This window comes from Artemia sp. Qi Xiang Cuo, chromosome 9 (assembly GCF_049724085.1).
Source record: "Artemia sp. Qi Xiang Cuo chromosome 9, ASM4972408v1, whole genome shotgun sequence".
Classification (NCBI taxonomy): Eukaryota; Metazoa; Arthropoda; class Branchiopoda; order Anostraca; family Artemiidae; genus Artemia; species Artemia sp. Qi Xiang Cuo.
Window position 1 is genome coordinate 20705980 of NC_142802.1, and position 25004 is coordinate 20730983.

At 35.4% G+C, this 25004-nt stretch overlaps 1 protein-coding gene across 7 annotated transcripts in view; it reads right to left on the reverse strand.

The window, feature by feature from the left end:
• Positions 1-2595: 2595 nt before the first annotated feature.
• Positions 2596-25004, reverse strand: part of MED18 (mediator complex subunit 18) — a 447146-nt gene continuing 424737 nt past the window's right edge. For all 7 annotated transcript variants that reach the window (XM_089094358.1, XM_089094361.1, XM_089094360.1 and 4 more), the window contains one exon: positions 2596-2869. In XM_089094358.1, coding sequence (XP_088950484.1) covers positions 2660-2869 — 210 coding nt within the window. In that variant the 3' untranslated portion in view covers positions 2596-2659. The remainder of the gene's footprint in view (positions 2870-25004) is intronic.

Genomic DNA, 25004 nt, shown 5'->3' on the forward strand with positions numbered 1-25004 from the left:
GATGATCGATGACAGATTGTCGAAGACTGTCCTTTTTGGCCTAGCGTCTAGGGTAACGAAAACCAGGTCGTACGCAGTTGGGGTGGGAGGATTTCATAAAGAAAGATTCAAAGGAAATGGGTACTTCCTAGGGGAGTTGTAAGGAGGGTGGCTTTGAATAGATCGTAATATAGGAGGGGCGTGCGTAGCTCTGTTGGCCTCAGGCGGCGTGGTGCTGCGGTGAGCTGTTAGCAGTAGTACTATTTTAACTCAAAATCCAGTGAACACAAATGCACCAGTCTGGTTAACTTGAGAAAATCTTGGCATTGTAATTTAGCTTGTTGATCTTAATCTTCTAGATCTACCGGCGAAAAGATTCTGCTTTCTTTACTTCCCCCTCCCCTGCGAAAGTACCGAAAGAGACAGGTAGGTAATAGTTAGGGGAGGTTAAAAAAGAACAACATCGCAGCTTTCTAGATGGCACTGGTGATTTACTTTTCAATGCTAGGGCCAGTTTCTTATTAAGTTTAAAGCATGCTCCTTTGGAGTAATAGTAAGTCACTTCCTTAAGAAATTGGTAGAAATTCAGGCCGTAGCGTATTCGTTGTAAAATCATAAAAAGATGTCCTTGTGTTATACCAGTGCAATTATCGATTATATCGTCAAAAGAGTTGCATTTTTTTTTATTGTCATTACTTAGAAAACGTTGTCTAATTGATTTTGAAGTTTGAGCAGCGACAACAGATTGTTTGAGCTTGGTTCTCTAAAAAAGTATATTTATATATAAAATATAAAAATCAAAAACATACTATCAAAAAGAATTTCTTTCACCAGAAGCCAACTGCAGAAGCTCACCTCTTATCATCTGTCTTTCGAAATTAAGCAAAGGTCATAAGTGGTAAAATTTTTAGCTTGTTTCTACTTCAAACATAGGTCAACCTTCTGGGGGAAGGCAAGGACACATTTTTTGCCGAAAAAGAATGGTGTGGGGTATATGAAACAAGTAGCTGCATTCTTAGACCAATTTTTCAATCTTCTCCAAAACTCTAATTTTCAAAACTCAGTAAAATTCTATCTGCTCTTTTCAGTGACAAAGAGTGGTTGTCTGAATCCAAACTATGTTCGATCTGTGCCACATAAGTAGCATAATTTTGATGAGAATATATGCAAATATTCCACCGATGCGCAATTGAAGAGAACGTGGGGGGAGGAATTTTGATTGAAGATACCAAAAGAGGTATTTTTCAAAATTTAGGTAGATAAAATTTGTTTTTTCAATTTTTCAATGAAATAGCAAAAAAAAGTATGTTGAAATCTTTGGTCAGGGGAAGGGCAACTGCTCCTTCTTTTATCACCTCCAATTGGCACCCCTGCCACCAAAAAAAGTACATTTAAGATACATTTCCATAATAAAAATTAAATATGTTGGTTAATAAAAATAAGAAACGAATCAAATAGAAATATGTAAGCTAGCAAGATGATAATGTCAATACTAAGTTACTAAAAAAAAAAGAAAAAAAAGTTAATAGATATTTGACCTTGGCTAAACTTAAAGTTTTTATGACTGTTTCTTCGGAAATGCACCTAACTTTCGACTACAATGAAACTTCATCTGCAATGAAACTTTATAGGTAGCAGCGAAAATGAAATTATTACTTTGAAGTTATTTATCTTAATTATTAAATCATTCCAACGAACTGATTAATATGAATTTAGCACAAATCACTACAGGTTATAATGAAAATGAAAAGAAACCATAATAAAGCTTTAAAGTTTCAGTCTCTTTCATACATTTTCAATATTTAATTGCTTTCTAGAACCAAGTAAATTCTGTAGTTTCAATTTTTTCATATCTAATCCTAACATTAATTTCATATTGAAACCTGATCTTTGGATCTTAGTATATTTGATATGTGAAATAGTGACTTGACAATGCGTCTAAAAGACAACATTTTTGCTCTTTTTTGATTCTGAATCACAACGTAATGACTACTTGTGATATTAACGTGGACGTATTTAAGCCTCGGGCTAAAGTTCTGCAGCCTCTTAAGCCCTTTAGAAACAAGAATTATTATCCTTGCACATCTTATATATCCAATTTTTTATTGAGGGGGGGGGAGAATGGGTATTATATTGAGGTTTCGAAACTGCCCTTCCATAAGTCTGAAAGTTCCGACTTTAAAAGAAATAGATTATATGCAAAAATTCCCTGAATTTTTTGTGACACCTAATATGTTGTGATTCTTAGTGAAGAATTTGTGACAAGGAGGGTTGTCAACATACGAAAAAAGATGATTTTCTAGACCGCAGTTCTTTATTGAACAATAGTTATGCAGAATCTGGACAAATATATCTTAGAATAGAGTTAAGTTCGTGAAGTTTTGTTGTTTGGTTGTTGGAGTTACCCCCTTTTGTTCTTTTTGTGCAGGTTCTTAAGAATCCATTTCTGTTGTTCATGTGTTACCTGCCATAATTGTTGAAAATCAGTTACTGCAAAGAGTGAATAGGATGAAGCTTAAGCTAAGTACTTTTTCCTACTGAACCAAAAAAATGTTCAATTGACGTTTAATTTACACCTATCATAGAGTTAAACGACAAAGTTAAAATTGTTAAACGTTTTTAACACCTTTAATAGTTTATTTATATTTTCTTCCAAAGTGTATAAAAAGACAATTATCAATTACTGGAAACCCGGCGGGGCAGCAAGCCTCTTGTAATCTGTCTTTTCCAAATTAACCAAAGGTCGCAATTGATCAGCAAATGTTTTCATGTCTTCACCGACAGCTTTGTCTTGACCTGGTGCCAATACGCTCAGTTCTACCAAGTAAGATGATGAAAATGGTGTACCTGCGCTAGTCTCTATACCATCACCTGCCTTTGAAATGTTAGGCTGGAAAAGAGAACAGATAGTACATATATACAATAATCAATAAAATAAATACTTAATAAAACTTAAAAAATGATAAAAAAAAATCCATACTTTATTGCAAGGCATTTTTTTCTATGAAACTTTTTTTTAAGGTTTCAGATAACCTTAACTGGAATTTCTGGAGACACTCAAATCAGAATTATGGACAGTTCATATTTGATGATTTTGTGGGGAGGGTTTCTAGGTAGTCAGATTTCAGCGTTAGCAGGGGCGTATGAATAGCCCCCCCCCCGTTTCTTTTATTATTGCCCCTCCCCCCAAAAAATTTCTGTGTTCGTGCGAGGGCGATAGAAGCTCGAAAGTCATTATGAAGTTAAATTTTTATGAAATGCATCCTTATAGCCTGCCCCTCACAGTCAGTAACATGATTTGTCAAGTACTCTAATTCGTTTTCACGACAGACCAATTAATTTAATTTGTATTAATACACTTTTTAGTTTATAATTTTAATATATAAATTGCAATTTTAATTTATATCAGATTAATTTATAACAAACTACAGACAACATTTGATCTGGCGAGCTCCTTGTGCGTCTTGCAGCAAAGGTTTCTTGAGGTATTTGAAGAAGGCCAAACCAGCTATTTAGGTATGCTTCTCTATTATCTGGTTATTTGTTAACATTCTTGTTAGTTGTTTACTTGCTCACGTGTCATAGATGTTGTTTTATTTCGAACGCCTAGAAATTTTTCCTTGTGCAAACATCTGGTCATTCATAATAGTCGAAAAACCAGAAACGTGTTTTTCATTTCTTTGCTCTATGTCATGTCATGCAACTACGTCATGCAACATTTTGATCTAGTGCCTCCAATACGCCAATTCAGAGGCACGTTAAAAATATAAATAGCTTAATAAGATCATTTTAATTCTCAGCAAATTTCTACTTTGAAACAAATTTGGGAATCATGGTTGACTAGTAGGATAGGTGTCGACTTCCTTTATTCTTTCTCAAAGATCAGGGCTTTCGTTAAGGTACCAAATGCCCTTAATTCCTAATAAATATAGTCTCTGGAGCTTAATTTATTATTGAATTTTTAAAAGGAGGGTAAAAAAAATATTGTCAAGTTTAACCTCAAAGTAAAGTCTCTATTGGCCCTCTCTTTGGTCTTGGCTCTTATTATATTATTCCGTTGGATGTTCTCCAATCTACCCGTTATCTGACGTTTCATCTTCTCTTATTTGTGTTTTTCTTTTCTCGCTTTAATTACATTTTTTTTCTCTATTTCACACAATCTTTATTAACGATGGTATTTCATTATTGAGATTGTTTTTATTTGTGTTCAATCCTGGTTTTCCCCCAGGTTTTCTTGAGCTCTGATCCCTACTTTGGAAATAATTATTTTTTGTTTATTTTAACTATGTGTGTTTATTTTCATTGTATTTCATTTATTATGTTCTAATTCATTTCTAAACTTCCTTTTAGGTTTCAAATCAATTTTGTCACACGAAAGGGATTATAATTTAAATCGTAATTACACCAAAGTGTCAGCAAACTGTGCAGTCAGTCAACGAAGGGGAAACAGAGTTGTAGCACAAACCACAGTGATTTATATGTTCCTTAAAGGTAACTGCAAAATATAAAAAGAGGAACTTGCTCTTGCTGAGAAATAAGGGTCACCTTCCCCAACGCTGACAAATTCTGGCTGACCTACCAAGACCTAAAGAAGGCAATTTATCGGCAGAACTGCAAAATTTTAAATTCTGCTGAAAAACAAAGAACAGTTTTGAATCAGACCGTACGTACAGACCGTAGGTGCAACTTAATTGAAGGGCCATTCGCACTTGCGGTATATCTAACCAATGCCTTACATATTGATTACCCAAGCCGTTCTTTACAGTAATTCAACCATGATTATATATCACACAGAAAAAATCCTTTGTTTTTTTTTTAGCTGGATATAGTAAAGAATGAGAGTCAGATGCAACAGACGTCACAATATAGTTTTCCTACACCGTCATTTATTGTTGTAACCAAAGGTTATGACGTCATTCATTATCTTGTACATGAAGATGCAGTTTTTTGTCAAAAAATTGATTTCAGGGAGAGCCTCAAACCTACTAAGCTATGGTAACTAAGTAAAGAGAGTGTCTTTGCAGGTAGAGGAATGTGTAAATTTTGGCAAAGATAGTCCAAGACAGAAGAGCCCTCCCTTAACAACAAGAAAGCTTCTGACCCAATCTGTTTGTTCGAACCAAGAACAAAAAGAAGCAAATCCTAACTCACATGATAACAAAATGTCTTTGCTGGTGGAGCAATTTGATTGAGAAAAACTACAAAAATGTGTTTGATGCAGCAAAACAACCGAGGAAAATGGCTGTAGTAAAACTAAATAAGGAGTTTCGACCTTTACCCAGGAACTAGGCAATAGTAAAATAGCATGTTTGGTGGCACCAACTGAAGAAGCGAAAGGGGTTGAGCTTTGCAGCAGTTATGAGAGTGAAGAACCCACGTCTGAAGGTAGACAAATTGCCGGCTTAAATGGCTATTTGTAGGAGACCTGAGAAAAGAGAAATCAAAACTCAATGTTGGAAAGAGAGAATAAATATGCTGCAATGGTGATGGTAAAATAAACAATCATTGAATAATTTCAAATGTAGGGAGTTGATCCTAAAACTAGGGACATCTTCAGATAAATGAGGGCATCGTGATACAAAGCCGTGCTCAAGAAAAGAGTACTCTCCTAGTGATCAGCGGGTGCATACTGCCAATACCTCAAATCCAAAAAAAAACGTGGAAGAAATATTTCATCATAAACACGGAAAAATTCTGTCCAAGACGCATCTTCAAATAATTTGAGGAGACGTGGTTCAAAGCCGTCTCCAGAAAAAAAGTCTCCTCCCAGTGACCAAAAACAAAGTACCAAAGCCAACACTTCAAATACAAAAAAAAAAACTATTGCTGTCATAAAAAAGGGTTTAATGGAAAAATCAATCGTGACAATACAGTTTCTAATGTAGGTGTGCCACAATGCAGAAGAGGTGCAGAATACCGAAAAGAAGAACCATGCATTGGTCCAAGAATCGTTGTAATTAGGCAGCCAGAAGTTTCCAAAAAACACCACTCATCCCGGTTGCAGCGGTAGCTAGCAACCTAGTAAGAGACGATCACGTCCAATGTTAAGAAATATAAAAACCCATAACTCCTTAAAAAAAGTCAGATCAAAACAAAAAGTATATCATTGCAACTGCCATGTCTGAAACCCTTACAAAGGAAACTTCCTGTACCTTGGCTTTAACAGTAAGTGAAATATAGTGGCTTTAAACTCAAGAAAAGTGGCAGCTATTACAGCACTCTGCCTAAACGGCATCTTTTTCTTTTCTTTTTTTTCCACAGATAGTTTGGCACTGGAACATCGTAGATTTGTTCAATGGCTCATTTTAAAGTAAATTAATAGGGTTAAAAACGATTTGTAATTAAAACAAATTATTTTTAAAATACAATAAATTTTTTTACGAAAAACTACATATTTAATGTTAAAGATTGATCAGTGACATCATAATCGTATTACAGTAAAGAACATTAGAGATAAAAGGCCATTATGTCAAATACTAAAAAAGAAGCACATTTTTCAGCGACTTAAGCTAGTTCCTCGGTGCCTAGGTCTATCTCCTTAGCAGTGGCGACAATTCACGAAAATTAAATGAGGGCAAAAAATATTTTTTTTTTTGGGGGGGGGGGCAATTTTGGTCCATTTTTTAAATGAAAGTACCCAAAAAAGCCATTTTGAAAATACCGAAAAAGGGTATTTTTCAAAATAGGGGGGATCCTGGGGAGAGGGGCAATGCCCCTAACCAATTGACGCCACTGACTAAGTTACCCATTCTTCCGAAAACTAACAAATTAATAATGTCTTACAAAAATGGAAATCAAAACATATTGGAATGGATGGTTAAGTCTTGTACACTACATGTCAACCCCGTCGATCCATGTTGGTTAATGCATTTTATAGGTTGATGCTTGGCTGATGTTGGTTTAGTACGCAGAGCTTTTTACGGGTATAAAAGTTCTCGTTGACTTAGACGTTCATTAGATAGGGAGGTATGCACGCTATAATTTGTAAGTGGCACACAGAAAAGAAGCTGTCAGTTATCTTCCAGAAATTATTTTGTATCGAAGACGTTGTACCGTTTCCAGAGATAGCTGCAACCTGAGTACTGTTTGGAAACCCAGAAATTACTCCCAGAAGCTGAAACTTACACTATTTGAGAGTAATATACTGTCTATACTCATGTATGTATGTGAACCATAGAGCCGTTCAAAGAATGCAGATAGACAAGTACTTAGCTTCAAAAACAAAACAGATACTGAACCGCCCCTGGTGACCATCGAGACCAGAATAAGGAGATAGAGATACTGGGGGGATGTGGTCCGCATGAAAAACGGACGCCTTCTTTACGATATATGGTGTTGGACTCCACTGGGTCTTCTAATGAGAGAAAGACAGCGTAACACACTAGGTCGGTACCTGGAAAAAGAGTTAACAAGGTTTGAAACTACCCTGAATGAGCTCTGTTCCCTGGTTTGAGTCTGGTCTCTGGTATGGTAGGCTGAACTGGAGGTCTACTGTTGGTTCCTTATGCACCTCTAGGCGTGATATGACCCAAGTCTAAGTAAGTAAGTAATAAACAAATAAAAGTAATTCAATAAAAGATTCAAATAAATTATAATGATCCAGAAAATAATTAACTGACGATTGAACAGTAAAATTCCGAAAAGCAAAGTTAATTTTCTCTTATTTGATTCAAAGAAGAATATGGAATCTCAATTCATGGGCTGCGCTTGAAAAATGTCAATGAGAAAATGCTTATAATTTGCATTTAAGCTCATTAGAAACACTCTAATAAGGGCCACATCCAGGATTTTTTATTTGGGGGGGGGGGGGGTACGAAAGGATTTTTCGGGTGGGGGGGAGTACAAACAAAACCTTTAAAAATCCATCAAAATTTGTTTCTATTATATATATTACGTTTTTACGAGTCGGAAAAACATTTCGGGGGGGGAGGGGTTCAAACCTCCTTCCCCCTTTATACTGCCTTGATTTTAATCAATCCAATAAACTCATTATCTGAGTTTTTAGCGAGGTAAATTATTGATTTTTGATTAAGTAATTGGTGATCAATATCCTCTAATTAGGGAATGGTTTAATCCGTCACAGAACAACTAGCTAAATCCGTCAGAAACAAATTTCTCGTTAAAAGAAGTCTCCTGGGGAAATTGATAATGTTTTGTAATCACAATTATAGTTCTGAGGATTATGCTGAAGAAAAAAGAAATTCCAAAGGAGTGATTCTACATTTAATAGAATGAACTGTGAAAAAAACAAATAGTAGTCATCTCAAGTCGCGACGCACGCAGGAGGGCCTTACCCTCTCGGAATCTTGATTTTTTTTTTCTCGGGAACTTTAATTCACATTATGAAATAAATAACAATAAAAGTATTTCAATTTATTTTCGAAATGTCGAACTGTTCAAATGTCGAAATCATGTATACTCCAATGTGTATACAGCTTATTTTCAATTTCCTGAAGATGTGCCGCTTTTTTCTATTACTGTCCCCTTTTGTTCTCGCATGTAATTCATACTATTTTTCTATTTTTTGATATGATTGAATAGTTTTTTAAATATGACGTCACTTATCCTGCATTTTCCAGGGTTAGCAGGTGTAACTTATCCAAACTGTTCCAAGTACCAATCCCCCTCACCTCTGAAATCATTTTCGTCTTGTGGAACGCTAAGGATATGTCTGATACTTCTGGCGGTAACGGAATCAATGAAAAATTACATCACATCCTAGAGAGGCAACTTTTCAAAAGATGTGTGTATTATACTATCCTGTCAAAAGAAATGGGTGTTATATTATCTTGTATATGAAGATGCAGTTTTGTAAAAATTTGGATTTTTCTTATAAGTATTATCTTTTATTACTTACAAAAGGCACCAGATATAGCTATTCCCTTTTAAATCAGCCCTTAAACATCTCTATGATGTTTCAGAGCCCCACTATCGGTGGAAAAACAACAACAGAGAAACAAAGAAAGGGGGATACATCGTTGTTTTCCGTGCGGTTAGATGCGAAAAAGTTTTTCTCTTCATGTTGCTCAAGATGGGGGACTGTAATTCTCCTATAGGGGCTTTTTGGATACGATAATTCCAATGTTATAGTTTTCGTTTTGACTCGACACCGTCGTCTTGGGGTTTCAGGCAATTGCCGTAAATTTTGATTTCGCAATAAACTTTTACCATTGAGATTAACGGAAAGAACAATTACAATTACTGAATCGGCTTCGAATGGTGATTCTTCCTTACTTGACAGTTTCTTTCTTCAATACGCTATAAAATTTTTGGTTACCATGGGCTAGAATTCGTTCTTTATAAGATTGCACCTGACGCTGCAACCATGGTGATAATCTTGGTATGCTTCAACGTACTAACTCGGAATTCCGACATTGAACAGAGCATTATTCAAACAACCGCCATACTCTTCACACTTCACGTATGTTCAAAACTCTACAAGCCTTTTGTTAAGAAGTTTCCAGGGGGAAAATACACACATTCAGTTTCGAAAACATATTCTACAAATCTAAAGGGATCCTGAGATATTCCTAAGGGATCTAAAATTCTACATATATAAGAATCCCTGGTTTGGATCCCTGAATGACCCAAACTACAAGTTACTATCATGTGACAAAATTGACCTAAAACTTAAGAGGATGAGATGGAAATTTTAATCCGAGCGCTGGAGTCGGGGAAAATCGGGGAGTCGGAGAGAATTTAAAAGTACTTCTTCTAAAAATATACATGGCCATCCTTATCATTCAGCTAGTTACGGATTCGACCATGACTGGCTTGTTTCTAGAGATGGTGTGTTTATAGTTTTTGTTTAATTGTTTTGTGACATATCTGGATTATAATAGCAGATAAATTTCTATTCCAATAGGTTTTTTTTTACTTTTCTACTTTAACTTTTCTATTTTGGTATATTCGTCTTCCTTTTTTGGAATTAATTGTGTCAAAATAAGATAAAATAATTTCTTAAGCTTACCCACAGCTAAGGATTATCAAGCATTAATTATTGAATCAAGGGATACTTCGACCAGTCCTTTGTCGTGTCAGCATAAGGATTGTCTGGAAACGTTTAGTGCAGCAATTTACGCCCTTTATTTCATTACTGTAGGAGAGCTTAAATCACTCTCTTTTAATTATATGCAATAAAACATTTTGTCTATTTCAAGATAAATTTAAAGCAATTTTTGCTATTCTGCACAGAACATGTCCTTAATTCATCTGATGTGAAACACTTGTGAAGAATAGACTAATTAGGGTATAATTTGAAGAATTAATAGACATGGTTATGACGGAAGCTCTCAGTCTGGAGAACTAATTTATAGAATTGACAGAATAATCTTGCCCGAAGACCAATTTGTAGCTAGGAAAAATATACAGAAAACACGTAAAACTTACATACCAAAAATGCCTTAAGGAAACTTCATTCCGATTTATTGTTAAAAAAAAAGTATCCAGGCCTAGTGTTACATTATAAAAAGTATCCAAAATATTATTATCAAATCTTAAAAACAAGAATTACAGATGTGGGAGCTTAGGCATAACTTTTTTTAATTTAGAGTAACTATTGGGTCTTCTTCTCAGTGGTGAATTAACTCAAGCCACTGAGAGCGTTGCCAGGTGGCCGATAGAGGTATATCCTAGAAATATATAGGATGCCTCCGTGTGGAAGGAAGCGCGGAACAATAGGAGCCTAATCCTTGGGAGTCCACCATTGAAGCTAGATTACCCTCAACAGAAGGGTCAAAAATACGGACGGAGGGGAACGAACTCTGCTAGTTGACGAAGAGGAGTGGCTTAATGTTGTCAATGAGTAATAAAAAAAAAATCCCATTGTAAACATTGGTTCGAAAATTAAAGTATAAATACTACAAAACACGAGGCACCCGTCAAGCCTTCTGTTTTGTTCTTGAAAACAAACTTGTATGGATTCCCAATTTGTCACCATGTAGGGAAGTAGCGTTACCGAGGAATCGGTGACCACCATAAGCACAGTCACATCAGCCACTTGGTCTACTGTATATGTACCGCTGCAGTGGTGTAAGACAACAAGAGTCCCAATTCACAAAAACAGATTCTAAGAAAGAATGTGAAAACCACCCATTTATCAGCCTGAAAAGCCACCAAACTTGAATCCTGATCAGGGGCCTCCTCCGAAGAATTCAATCACCACTTCAGTTACTACTGAATATCAAGCAAGCTTTCGTCGCGGACGATTTACTGTCGATCAAATCATTGCTGTACACCAACTGATCAAATAGTTCATCGATTTTATTACAAACATCTGTCAGCTACTTATTGACTTTCAGCCAGCCTTTGGTCTAATATGGAGGAGAGTGTTCTGGCATATTCTAAATCATTACGACGTCCCAAATGGAACCGTCAGAGAACACATTGAACCAGTTCAAAATCCCCTTAGTGACTACCAATCTAATGAATTGTTAACAACTAGTTGTGTCCTGCAAAGATTTATTCTTTCTCCACACCTATTCAACCTATTGCTAAATCTTATCCTCTAATACCTGCTGAGAAGGTACCATACCTTATTCAGCTAAATTCAAGTTTACTTCATTAAAAAAATTTGTCCTTGGTAGGGGGTAATGAATTTTCTGGGGGGTACATCCCCCGCCACCTCGCTACTAATACCTATGTCTGTATACAAATTGTTGTAGGGTAGAATTTGCTATGAGTAAAAGTTATAAATTATGTTCTTTTTTTAAAAAGATATTCAGGAATCTAAATTAAAATTGCTTTTCTTACAATGAATTTCATACCCTATGTTTAATTCTTCTCATATTACCACTGTGAATGGAAGAACGTAAAACTTTTTGAAATCTGCCGATAAATTACGTACAATAAAAAATCCTAATGGAAAAGACACATCGCAAAGAGAAACTCTGAAATATCCTTTTCCACACGAGATAAATGGCAAAATTACATTTATTAATAGCCAAACAGAAAGAAACTGGAAGAACACTTCAGAAGCATTTACGTAATTAAATACTGGACAGTATGACTAAAATAGAAAATTCCTTTATGCCTCCGAACATCTCTGGTTTTGAAAGAAGGGAAATAGGAAAAATAAACAACTTTCTCCCCTCAGATTATAAATGGAACTATACTTCTGAATCAATTTATATTTTAACTTACAGGAGTTGACTCCTGGCCCTCCATGGCCTGTAACCCACCCCCTCCCCCCCCAAAAAAAAAAAATTCCAAAACTTGTGAAAGCTGACCTTTGGCCCTCCATGGCACGACCCCTACCCAAGAAAATTATTAACAAGTTTTCATTCCAAAACTTATGGGAGCTGATCCCTGGCTCTCCATGGCCCGACCCCCGCCTTCCCCCCACACACAAACAAATTATTAACGATGTTTTATTCCAAAACTTACTAGAGCTGACCCTCGATGGCCCCACCCCTTCCACTCCAAAAAATATTAACGATATTTTATTCCATAACTCATGGGAGCTAACACCTGACCCTCTATAGCCCGACCTCTCCCTCCCCCCAAAATAAGATTATTGACAATATTTTATCCCAGAACTTATGGGAGCTGACCCCTAGCCCTCCATGGCCCAATTCCTCCCCCCTCTCCCTAAAAAATATTAACGATATTTTATTTTAAAACTTATGAAAGCTGACCTATATGTGTCTTGGACAGTTTTGGAAAACTATATGTGTTAGTCCAGGACTTTTAGGGTTTGACCCGGACAAAATTGCAATATAAACGAAAATGGTGCCAAAATGTTCAGAAAAAAATTCTGTACAACATGCTAAAAGTCCCCATAAATCCGAGTGGGACGAGTACCCGAAAAACAGGGGAAAAGGGGGAAATGCGGGGAAAATTGGGTAAAATGCCGAACATGCCCACAAAATAGGTCAACGGGCGTTGGCGGGGGCTTTCCCACCCTCTGAACACGAACCTCACCTCTAACATCCCGTATATAACACACCAACTCCGGAAAACGGGGGGAACAGGGGGAAGAGGGGAAAAAATTAAAAAATACAGGGTAGGGGTAGAAAGCACTTTGAAATATGTTTTCTGGGGTCTTTCTATCTGCTGATCCCGAAACTAACATCTAAAATGAAACAAAGAACATGAGCCCCACCATAACGGGGGAAAAGGGGGAAAGAGGGGAAGAAAAGGGACAATTGAAGTCAGGGGTAGAAATCAGTTTGAAATGTGTTTTCTGGGGTTTTGCATATCGACCCTGCACTGCTTTTTCAACGTCTTTCGACTGCTGCCCATACATCTGAAAATGACATGGCATAAACTTTGCGTTACGAACTGTGTAGTTATCCGCCCGCTTTGTTTGAGAATTCTGGCATAATGCGTCAACCAGACAAACATGCACTAGCGAAAGCAATATGGTAAGAAGCGAAAACGGACTCGATTCATCACCTGCCAGTATCAGATCGTGTCACTGTAGTTGACGGAGGTTGGCTGCTTCAGCAAGTACCTTGGAAGATTGGTGATACTTATGATTCAATCTGTGACAGCTATGTTAGTTTCGGTACTCGACGCTGTACCTCCCCTACTGTTGTCTTTGATGGATACAGCGCTGGTCCAACCACGAAAGATGCTACCCACAACCGACGGTGTAAGGGAAGCCAGCATCAAGTGATCGATTTCAGTTTAGGGATGAAGCTCCAGAAAAAGAAGGAAGAGTTTTTGAGCAACTCTCAGAGCCAAAGGATTTGAAGTCGTCCATGCGAAGGACGATGCTGACTATCTAATCGTGAAGACTGCCGTAACGAAAGCAGAAAACTTTGAAACAATAGTTCTTGGCAACGACACTGACCTTCTGATTCTACTCTTGTATCACCTCCCGCCTAAAGCAATAACACTTTACTTCGAATCGTCAACGAACGCAAAAGAAGCGATAACACGGTTCTGGTGCCTCAACGAAGTTAAAAAAAAAATGGGAGAAGTATCCAGGCTACTTCTGGTAGGGCACGCACTCTTGGGATGTGACACGACCTTACGAGTTTTCGGACTTGGAAAGCAAGCTGTGCTACTTCTTTTGAAGAAGAGCGAAGTGTTCAGAAAAAAATTCGAAGTGTTTCTGGATGAATCATCGTCTAAAGATGAAATTGTGAAAGCGGGTGAATATCTTCTCCTCAGCTTGTATAAAGCACGACCAAACGAAAATATCACTAAGCTGCGACATCGAATTTTCATGGTAAAAGTTTCTTCGTCTAATACTACGGCGTTTGTTAAGCCTGAAAGGCTTCCGCAAACCGAAGCCGCAGCTTCATTCCACTCCCAGAGAGTGCGCCTCCAGGTATCCCGTTGGAAAGAGGAACCAGCTGAGCTCGACCCGGCTGACTGGGGTTGGGGCCTCAGAGACCATAAATATTCACCTGTGATGACCGATTTGTTGCCCGCACCTCAGACTCTTTTGAGTGTCGTGAGATGCAACTGTAAGACAGGCTGCGAGAACTCGCGATGCAGCTGCAAGAAAAATGGATTAGCGTGTACGTTAGCGTGCGGAGAATGTCAGGGTATCAACTGTTTGAACAGGGACAACGAGATTGTCGAAGACGAGGAGCTCGACTAGTGACATCAATTCTGTGTTTTTCAAGTCAACTCTACTGCCTTAAAAAGTGCAGATTTTACCTATAGTTACTGAAGTTCTTTTTTTAGTTTTTTATTCAACGAAATTGCCTTCGAAAGTACAAATTTTACCTATAATAGCTGAAGTTTTATACTGTGATCACTGCCAAGCGGTTGTTTTCTTTATGTTTAGTAATTCAAATGGTTTTAAGAAATGTCTGTGATTCAAGACAGTAAAAGTTTGATACTTAAGCGAGTTATTTTATCAATAGGCCTACTTATTAGCCATTAGCAGCTGGCTCAGGAGTCAGGCTTCCCTTCCCCTGGTCCGTTATTTCATCAAGTTTTGTTCGTTTTTCATGGTTCTCGGTTTTCTTCTTTTATTTTAGGTGTGAGTGTTTGGATCAGTAGATATGAAAATCCCGGAAAACATATCTCAAACTGATTTCTACCCCTGAATTCAATTGTCCCATTTCTTACCCTCTTTCCCCCTTTTCTCCCGGTATGGTGGTGCTCATGTTATTTATTTCATGTTAGATGTCAGTTTCGGGATCAGCAGATAGAAAGACCCCAGAAAACATATTTCAAAGTGATTTCTACCCCTACCCTGTATTTTTAAATTTTTCCCCCTCTTCCCCCTGTCCCCCCGTTTTCCGTAGTACTTTTATTCTATACTGAATTTTAGATGTCAATTTCGTAATCAGCGTATGAGAAAACCTCAGAAAACTCACTTTAAACTATTTTCTGGGCATGTTCGGCATTTTTCCCATTTTCCCCTGCATTTCCCCCTTTTCCCCTGTTTTTCGGGTACTCGCCCCACTCGGATTTATGGGGACTTTTAGTATGTTGTACAGAATTTTTTTCTGATCATTTTGGTACCATTTTCATTTATATTGCAATTTTGTCCGGGTTCGACACTTTTTTGAGCTAAAAGTCCTGGACTATGTCTTGAACAGTCTTGGAAAGAAGTCTTGGAATTTTTATTTTCATTTTCAACGCTGAATTAATTTGAACAGAAAATATTTTAAATATAATTCGCTTTTAGTGAAGCGCAAATGATGTAGTAAGCTATAGACTATTACAGTTTGAGAAGGGGGAAGTTATCAAACTCTTGTTTGTAGTGAAACTATATCTGTCTTGAACAGTCTTGGAAAGAACTAATAAAATTAAAGTGAATATTTGATATATAATGATATTAATTGCTGAAAGCTCATCAGTTCAAAATTTAATTGGTCAAGCTGTTCATGCATTGACACACTGTAAACCGGTTTCTTTCGCTAGTTTCTTTCACCTTAGTGTGAGAAAAACAAAAAGAAGTGACAGAATAGATGGGAAATATATAGCTTGGCCTGCATATTTGCACATTAGGGGAGAGGGTAAAGTATTTGGACAGTGTGAAGTCAGAAAACAATTCTTACTTCATAATATGCAAAATAATTGTAGCCAACACATGCTGCATGCAGACCCGCTTTACTTTACCCCCCCCCCCTTAATGTGCAAATATTTAGCCCACATTTGTTTCTAAACTATTATATTTTTACCATACCTAGGTATATTTTATTAGGATTAATTTCACTTCTTGAGTGGTAGTGGGTATGCCATACAAGTACCATTTAATTTTACTATAATTTTTATTTTCAATGTTGTAATAAGTACAGAATAAAACATTTGTAACATAATTCGTTTTCAGTAAAGCACCAATGACGCAATGGGTTTTAGACTTTTACAGTTAAGGAAGGAGGCAGTATCCGAACTCTTAATTGTAGTGATTTTTGTTCGTTTTAACCACAGTTTATATAATTAGCAGTATGATCATTCTCTATCTCACCCATTATAAAAACCCGGACCGGGGTGCGAGTGCTCCGGAGAACGTTTTTGCAGATATAAACATAAGCGAAGTCAGATCTTTTCACGGGTAGACAAGTCAGATTTCTCTCAGACGCGAAACTTGGCTTCAACGTTGGAACACTAATTTTGAAGAAACTAATTTTAAATTAATTTATTCCAATACATACATGAAAACCGGTAGTTAGTAGTGTAATGTTATTATTAGATGTTTTTAGGAATTAAAAATAGGTTTCGAAGTCTCAAGTTGGTTTCAAAGACATTTTGAGAAAGTGTCTGCCAAAATACGTGTTCCAGGGTAATTGGACCGCTGATGGCAGATCAAATGAGAGGAGCTGTTTGTACGCGCCGATATATATATATATATATATATATATATATATATATATATATATATATATATATATATATATATATATATATATATATATATATATATATATATATATATATATATATAATATATATATATATATATATATATATATATATATATATATATATATATATATATATATTATATATATATATATATATAATACGAAAACTTTACGAAAAAGAAAGTTTTTTTTAAAGAAAAGTAAAGGCCATATTAAACTTAAGATCAGTAGAAATAGAAGCCTACAATAATTCAAACTCAAAACGACCAGAAATTATTATTGAAGAATAAAAAAGGAAAGTAGAATAATTGGTATGGCGGTAACACTGCATATAAATTTATATGAATGTATATATAGTGGGCTGTAATAATGCAAAAGGTAAATATAACATTGGTTTAAGAATGGAAAGAAAGACAAGGAATAAATTTACGACGATAATCAAGTAAAAAATTAGTTTTATTTGAACAATGCCATAAAGCGATGACATTTGATTATGATATTTGGTGCTTCGCATTGATATTTCAGTTTTAAAAGTTTTATCAATTTTTTCTCAAAGGGAAATTACGTGGTGGGCATGAATATAGACTTGCAGCTAAATTATATATAGTCACTTCCACTTTTCATATCTGTTTATTGATATTGGTTTGATTTTTATTGTCTGTAGTACTGAGGAGCTCATTAAGGAGATAATCAAACACAAATTTTAAAAAATTTTACCCCTTTGTTCAAAAAAAGAGATAATCAAATATTTAAACTACTAAAACTAAAATAATTACTTGCTAGTTTATTTTCCTTGATAGGTACGTCTCTCGATTTCCCGATTCTTAAATTTTACTTCGTAATATGCACGAGTGCGCAAAAAAATCTTATAAACTGTTCAAGGGGGAAGTCCTCATAGCCAGTTTCCCAATTCAGGTCTTTGCACTCAAGCCATATTCGATTGATTATTCCCAGTTTCCAGCAAGAATTTCTATAATGTTTGAGGAAAATGGAGTCACAGTCTTGCAGAAACGAAACGACACCTAGCGAAGGAGCTGTAAGGTTGGATAAATTCAGGCTTGACTGGTCGTAGGCCTTTTCTGCCATAAAAGAATAAACTTCGTCAAAAACTTCACTATCACCTTGAATAAGCTTTGAAGAACACATCGGACACTTGTGCCAAGTCAGCAGCTTCTTAACACCAAAACCAACAATATGTATAACCAAGTAACCTTGGCTGGCTCACCAAGTTTTTTTCTGCTTTCGCAATTACGAATAATGCACTTGGTAACCATTTCTCAGTGATTGACGAAAACAGACTAATCCGCTAATGCAGAAATAAGTGGGAGGAACTTTTTGTTCGCACCGAGAACAAAGACCAGAAATGATCTGCGATAAGCTTACTGTCTATAAACTGTGGTTTTAAGCATGATTCGCATATTCAATTTAAGTTTTACTCGTTTTCAGGTTTATTTATACATTTATATTAGTATGACTAAACTTGACGAAACCTATACATTTAAAATCATCATAAAAATCTAATTCTTTGGATGTGTCTATTGGTATCAAAATTCCGTTTTTTAGAGTTATACTAAACAGTTTTTTTTCGGAATATATTTTTAGACTTTTGATTACTATGAACTGTTTTACCATTTGGGTTCTCATTAGGGGCGGAGAATTTAATGTCCTCCAGAAACAATTATTAAATTACGAAAGATGATGAAAAAAGGCATCATGTCATGTTTTCACTTTCATCCTAGTTAAACTATGTACATTAGCCATTAAAATTTACATATTAAAGTAAAGTAATAAAGTTATAGAAGAATTGGTAGTAGGAAGGGCATAATGACTCCCGGGTTCACACCACTGCTGCCATTTACAATTGAGTCTAACGCCAAGCTAACATAATTTATTCAAGGATTATCGATCGAGTCTATTGGGGTCAAGGTCAATTGATTTGTTGTTGTTCGTCTAGGTGTAATGACTCCGGAGTAAAGTTTGCACATGTGCATTAACGGGGGAGGGATGTATTGATTGCGTAATCGAAGGGGAGAGGATTTTTGAGAAATTGATTGCGTAATCGAAGGGGAAGTGAATTTCTGAGAAAATGATTGCGTAATCGACTAGGACAAGAGGGGAACTAAATTTCTGAGAAATTGATTTACATAATCGGTGGGGGAATGTATTGATCCACGAAAGGGGAATTTATTTGTTGTTTCTCAGGGGAATTATTGATCCATGAAAGGGGAATTTATTTGTTGTTTCTAAGGGGAATTATTGATTCACGAAAGGGGAATTAGAAATGACATCACTTGTTTCCTAGGAATTATACGGGAGTCTAAAGAGATAGAAATTCTATTTTTCAATATAGATTCTCTGATCTTTAGGTCTGAGCGATAAATTGATATTCTATCGAAACCATAATAGTGTAGCTAGGAACATCTTAGAGATGAAGAGATTAACGCGGGAATTTTTTCCTGGGAATTTCAAATGTGACAGCGCAGGGATGCCAAAACAAAAGGAAAACGCAGATAATTACGTTTAGGGATTATTTGGACGAAACCGTTTTCGACATTTTAGAAGATGATTTAGGCGAAACAGAATGAAACATTTTAGAAGATGATTTGGGCAAAACCATTTGAGACATTTTAGAAGATGATTTAGAAGATGATTTGGGGTGAAACTCTGTGGTCGTTATAATACACAAGTTCCATTTGAACAATGTTGTGAGGTCCCCTACCCCAACCCCAAAGGCCCCCCCCAAACGCAAACGTCCCCCCGGGCCCCCAAATGCCCCAGACCCTCAAATGACCCCCGGGCCCCCAAAGATCCCCCCGGCCCCCAGGGACCCAAAGCCCCCCCCCCCAACTTTTTTGCCCCCCCCATTTTATAATACTTTTTTATTTGCACATTTGAAACACAGAAGGGCCTCGTACCCCCAACTTTTTGGCTCCCCCTCCCGCCAGTTGTTTGTTGTTATGGTTTACCTTGTAACAGTTACATTTTCTTAATTTTTCAAAGTTCATTTTTAATTTATATATTAGAATTGCAAGAGTTGGATTATTTCAGTAGTGTTTTGTCGTGGTTTACCGTCTCATAGTTACATTCTCGTTATTTTTCGAAGTTCCTTTTGGATTTATTTCCTTGAAATGCAAGAGTTGGAATATTTCGGTAGTGTTTTTTCGTGGTTTACATTTTCACACTTACATTGCCTCGAGTTTTCAAAGTTCATTTTGAGTTTATTTAGTTGAAATGAAAGAGTTGGAATATTTCAGTAGTGTTTTGTCGTGGTTTACCCGGTCATAGTTACATTCTCTTGATGTTTCAAAGTTCATTTTGAATTTCTTTCGTTGAAATGCAAGAGTTGGAATATTTCAGTAGTGTTTTGTCGTGGTTTACCGTGTAACAGTTACATTCTCTCGATTTTTCAAAGTTCATTTTGGATTTCTTTCATTGAAATGCAAGAATTGAAATATTTCAGTAGTGTTTTGTCGTAGTTTACCCTGTCATAGTTACATTCTCTTGATTTTTCAAAGTTCATTTTGTATTTCTTTCGTTGAAATGCAAGAGTTGGAATATTTCAGTAGTGTTTTGTTGTTGTTTGCCTTGTCACAGTTACATTCTCTTGATTTTTCAAAGTTCATTTTGTATTTCTTTCGTTGAAATGCAAGAGTTGGAATATTTCAGTAGTGTTTTGTCATGGTGTACCTTGTCACAGTTACATTCTCTTGATTTTTCAAAGTTCATTTTGGATTTCTTTCGTTGAAATGCAAAAGTTGGAATATTTCAGTAGTGTTTTGTCGTGGTTCACCTTGTCACAGTTACATTCTCTTGATTTTTCAAAGTTCATTTTGAATTTCTTTCGCTGAAATGCAAGAGTTGGAACATTTCAGTAGTGGATTGTGGTGGTTCACCTTGTCACGGTTACATTCTCTTGATTTTCCAAAGTTCATTTTGAATTTCTCTCATTGAAATGCAAGAGTTGGAATATTTCAGTAGTGTTTTGTCGTCGTTCACCGTTTCACAGTTACATTCTCTTGATTTTTCAAAGTTAATTTTGGATTTCTTTCGTTGAAATGCAAGAGTTGGAATATTTCAGTAGTTTTTTGTCGTGGTTTACTCTGTCATAGATACATTCTCTTGATTTTTCAAAGTTCATTTTGATTTTCTTTCGTTGAAATGCAAGAGTTGAAATATTTCAGTAGTGGTTTTTTGTGGTTTAGCTTGTCACAATTACATTTTCTTGATTTTTCAAAGTTCATTTCGAATTTCTTTCATTGAAATGCAAGAGTTGGAATATTTCAGAAGTGTTTTGTCATGGTTTTCCTTGTCACAGTTACATTCTCTTGATTTTTCATGTCGTGATTTACCTTGTCACAGTTACATTCTCTTGATTTTTCAAAGTCCATTTTGAATTTCTTTCGTTGAAATGCAAGAGTTAGAATATTTCAGTAGTGTTTTGTCGTGGTTTACCTTTTCACAGTTACATTCTCTTGGTTTTTCAAAGTTCATTTTGAATTTCTTTCGTTGAAATGCAAGAGTTTGAATATTTCAGTAGTGTTTTGTCGTGGTTTACCCTGTCATAGTTACATTCCCTTGATTTTTCAAAGTTCATTTTTAATTTCTATCATTGAAATGCAAGAGTTTGAATATTTCAGTAGTGCTTTGTCGTGGTTTACCGTCTCACAGTTGTATTCTCTTGATTTTTCAAAGTACATTTTGAATTTCTTTCGTTGAAATGCAAGAGTTGGAATATTTCAGTAGTGCTTTGTCGTGGTTTACCATATCATAGTTAAATTCTATTGATTTTTAAAAGTTCCTTTTGATTTTCTTTCGTTTAAATGCAAGAGTTGGAATATTTCAGTGGTGTTTTGTTGTGGTTTACCTTGTCACAGTTACATTCTCTTGATTTTTCAAAGTTCATTATGAATTTCTTTCGTTGAAATGCAAGAGTTGGAATATTTCAGTAGTGTTTTGTCGTGGTTTACCTTGTCGCAGTTACAGTGTTTTGTTGTGGTTTAGCTTGTCACAGTTACATTCTCTTGATTTTTCAAAGTTCATTTTGAATTTCTTTCGTTGAAATGCAAGAGTTGGAATATTTCAGTAGCGTTTTGTCGTGGTTTACCGTGTCACAGTTACATTCTGTTGATCTTTCAAAGTTCATTTTGAATTTCATTCATTGAAATGCAAGAGTTGGAATATTTCAGTAGTGTTTTGTCGTGGTTTACCTTGTCACAGTTATATTCTTTTGATTTTTCAAAAAGTTCATTTTGAATTTCTTTCGTGAAATGCAAGAGTTGGAATTCTCTTGATTTTTCAAAGGTCATTTCGGATTTCTTGCGTTGAAATGCAAGAGTTGGAATATTTCCGTAGTGTTTTGTTGTGGTTTAACTTTGTCACAGTTACATTCTCTTGATTTTTCAAAGTTCATTTTTGGATTTCTTTCGTTGAAATGCAAGAGTTGGAATATTTCAGTAGTGTTTTGTTGTGTTTTACCTTGTCACAGTTACATTCTCTTGATTTTTCAAAGTTCATTATGAATTTCTTTCGTTGAAATGCAAGAATTGGAGTATTTCAGTAGTGTTTTGTCGTGGTTTACCTTGTCACAGTTACATTCTCTAGATTTTTCAAAGTTCATTTTTTGATTTATTTCGTTGAAATGCAAGAGTTGGAATATTTCAGTAGTGTTTTGTTCTGCTTTAACTTGTCACAGTTACATTCTCTTAATTTTTCAAAGTTCAGTTTTGGACTTCTTTCGTATAAATGCAAGAGTTGGATTATTTCAGTAGTGTTTTGTAGTGGTTTACCTTGTCGCAGTTACAGTGTTTCGTCGTGGTTTACCTTGTCACAGTTTCTTTCTCTTGATGTTTCAAAGTTCATTTTGAATTTCTTTCGTTGAAATACAAGAATTGGAATTTTTCAGTAGTGTTTTGTCGTGATTTACAGTGCCACAGTTACAGTCTTTGGATTTTTAAAAGTTCATTTTGAATTTCATTCATTGAAATGCAAGAGTTGGAATATTTCAGTAGTGTTTTGTCATGGTTTACCTTTTCAAAGTTACATTATCTTGATTTTTTAAAGTTAATTTCGATTTTATTTCATGAAATACAAGAGTTGAAATATTTCAACAGTGTTTTGTCGTGGTTTACCTTTTCAAAGTTACATTATCTTGATTTTCAAAGTTCATTTTGATTTTATTTCGTTGAAATGCAATAGGTGGAATATTTCAGTAGTGTTTTGTCCTGGTTTACCTTGTCACAGTTACATTCTCTTGATTTTTCAAAGGTCATTTCGGATTTCTTGCGTTGAAATGCAAGAGTTGGAATATTTCAGTAGTGTTTTGTTGTGGTTTAACTTTGTCACAGTTACATTCTCTTGATTTTTCAAAGTTCATTTTTGGATTTCTGTCGTTGAAATGCAAGAGTTGGAATATTTCAGTAGTGTTTTGTTGTGGTTTACCTTGTCACAGTTACATTCTCTTGATTTTTCAAAGTTCCTTTTGGATTTCTTTCGTTGAAATGCAAGAGTTGGAATATTTCAGTAGTGTTTTGTAGTGGTTCACCTTGTCAGAGTTACATTCTCTCACTTTTCTAAACTTAACTTTGGATTTCTTTTATTTAAATTAAAAAGTTTGAATATTTCAGTAGTGTTTTGTTGTGGTTTACCTACTCACGGTTACATTCTCTTGGTTTTTCAAAGTTCATTTTGGATTTCTTTCGTTTAAATGCAAAAGTTGGAATATTTCAGTAGTGTTTTGTTGTGCTTTACCTTGTCACAGTTACATTCTCTTGATTTTTCAAAGTTCATTATGGACTTCTTTCGTTGAAATGCAAGAATTGGAATATTTCAGTAGTGTTTTGTCGTGGTTTACCTTGTCACAGTTACATTCTCTTGATTTTTCAAAGTTCATTTTGGATTTGTTTCGTTGAAATGCAAGAGTTGGAAGATTTCAGTAGTGTTTTGCTGTGTTTTTCCTTGTCACTGTTACATTCTCTTGATTTTTCAAAGTTCATTTTGGATTTCTTCCGAAGAAATACAAGAGTTGGAATATTTCAGTAGTGTTTTGTCGTGGTTTACCTTGTCACAGTTACATTCTCTTGATTTTCAAAGTTCATTTTGAATTTCTTTCGTTGAAATGCAATAGGTGGAATATTTCAGTAGTGTTTTGTCGTGGTTTACCTTGTCACAGTTACATTCTCTTGATTTTTCAAAGTTCATTTTGAATTTCTTTCGTGAAATGCAAGAGTTGGAATATTTAAGTAGTGTTTTGTCGTTGTTTATCTTGTCACATTTACATTCTCTAGATTTTCAAAGTTCATTTTGGATTTCTTTCGTTGAAATGAAATAGGTGGAATATTTCAGTAGTGTTTTGTCGTGGTTTACCTTGTCACAGTTACATTCTCTTGATTTTTCAAAGGTCATTTCAGATTTCTTGCGTTGAAATGCAAGAGTTGGAATATTTCAGTAGTGTTTTTTTTGTGGTTTAACTTTGTCACAGTTACATTCTCTTGATTTTTCAAAGTTCATTTTGGATTTCTTTCGTTGAAATGAAAGAGTTGGAGTATTTCAGTAGTGTTTTGTGCTGTTTTACCTTGTCACAGTTACATTCTCTTGATTTTTCAAAGTTCATTTTGGACTTCTTTCGTTGAAATGCAAGAGTTGGAATATTTCAGTAGTGTTTTGTAGTGGTTTACCTTGTCGCAGTTACATTCTCTTGATTTTTCAAAGTTACATTTTTTTATTTTCAAGAATTATTTTAATCAAATATATGACCAAAATTTTCTATGAATAAAAAGAAATCAATAACGAGAATGTAAGTGTGACAAGGTAAACCACGACAAAACACTTCTGAAATATTCCAATTCTTGCATTTCAACGAAAAATATCAAGAGAATGTATCTGTGTCAAGGTAAACCACGACAAAACACTATTGAAATATTACAACTCTTGAAATTCAACGACAGAAATTCAAAATGAACTTTGAAAAAGCAAGAGAATGTAACTGTGACATGGTAAACCACGACAAAACACAAGCGAAATATTCCAACTCTCGCATTTTAACGAAAAAAATCCAAAATGAACTTTTAAAAATCAAGAGAATGTAAGTGTGACAAGGTAAGCCCCGACAAAACACTTCTGAAATATTCCAACTCTTGCATTTCAACGAAAAATATCAAGAGAATGTATCTGTTATATGGCAAACCACGACAAAACACTACTGAAATATTCCAACTATTGCATTTCAACGAAAAAAAATCCATAATGAACTTT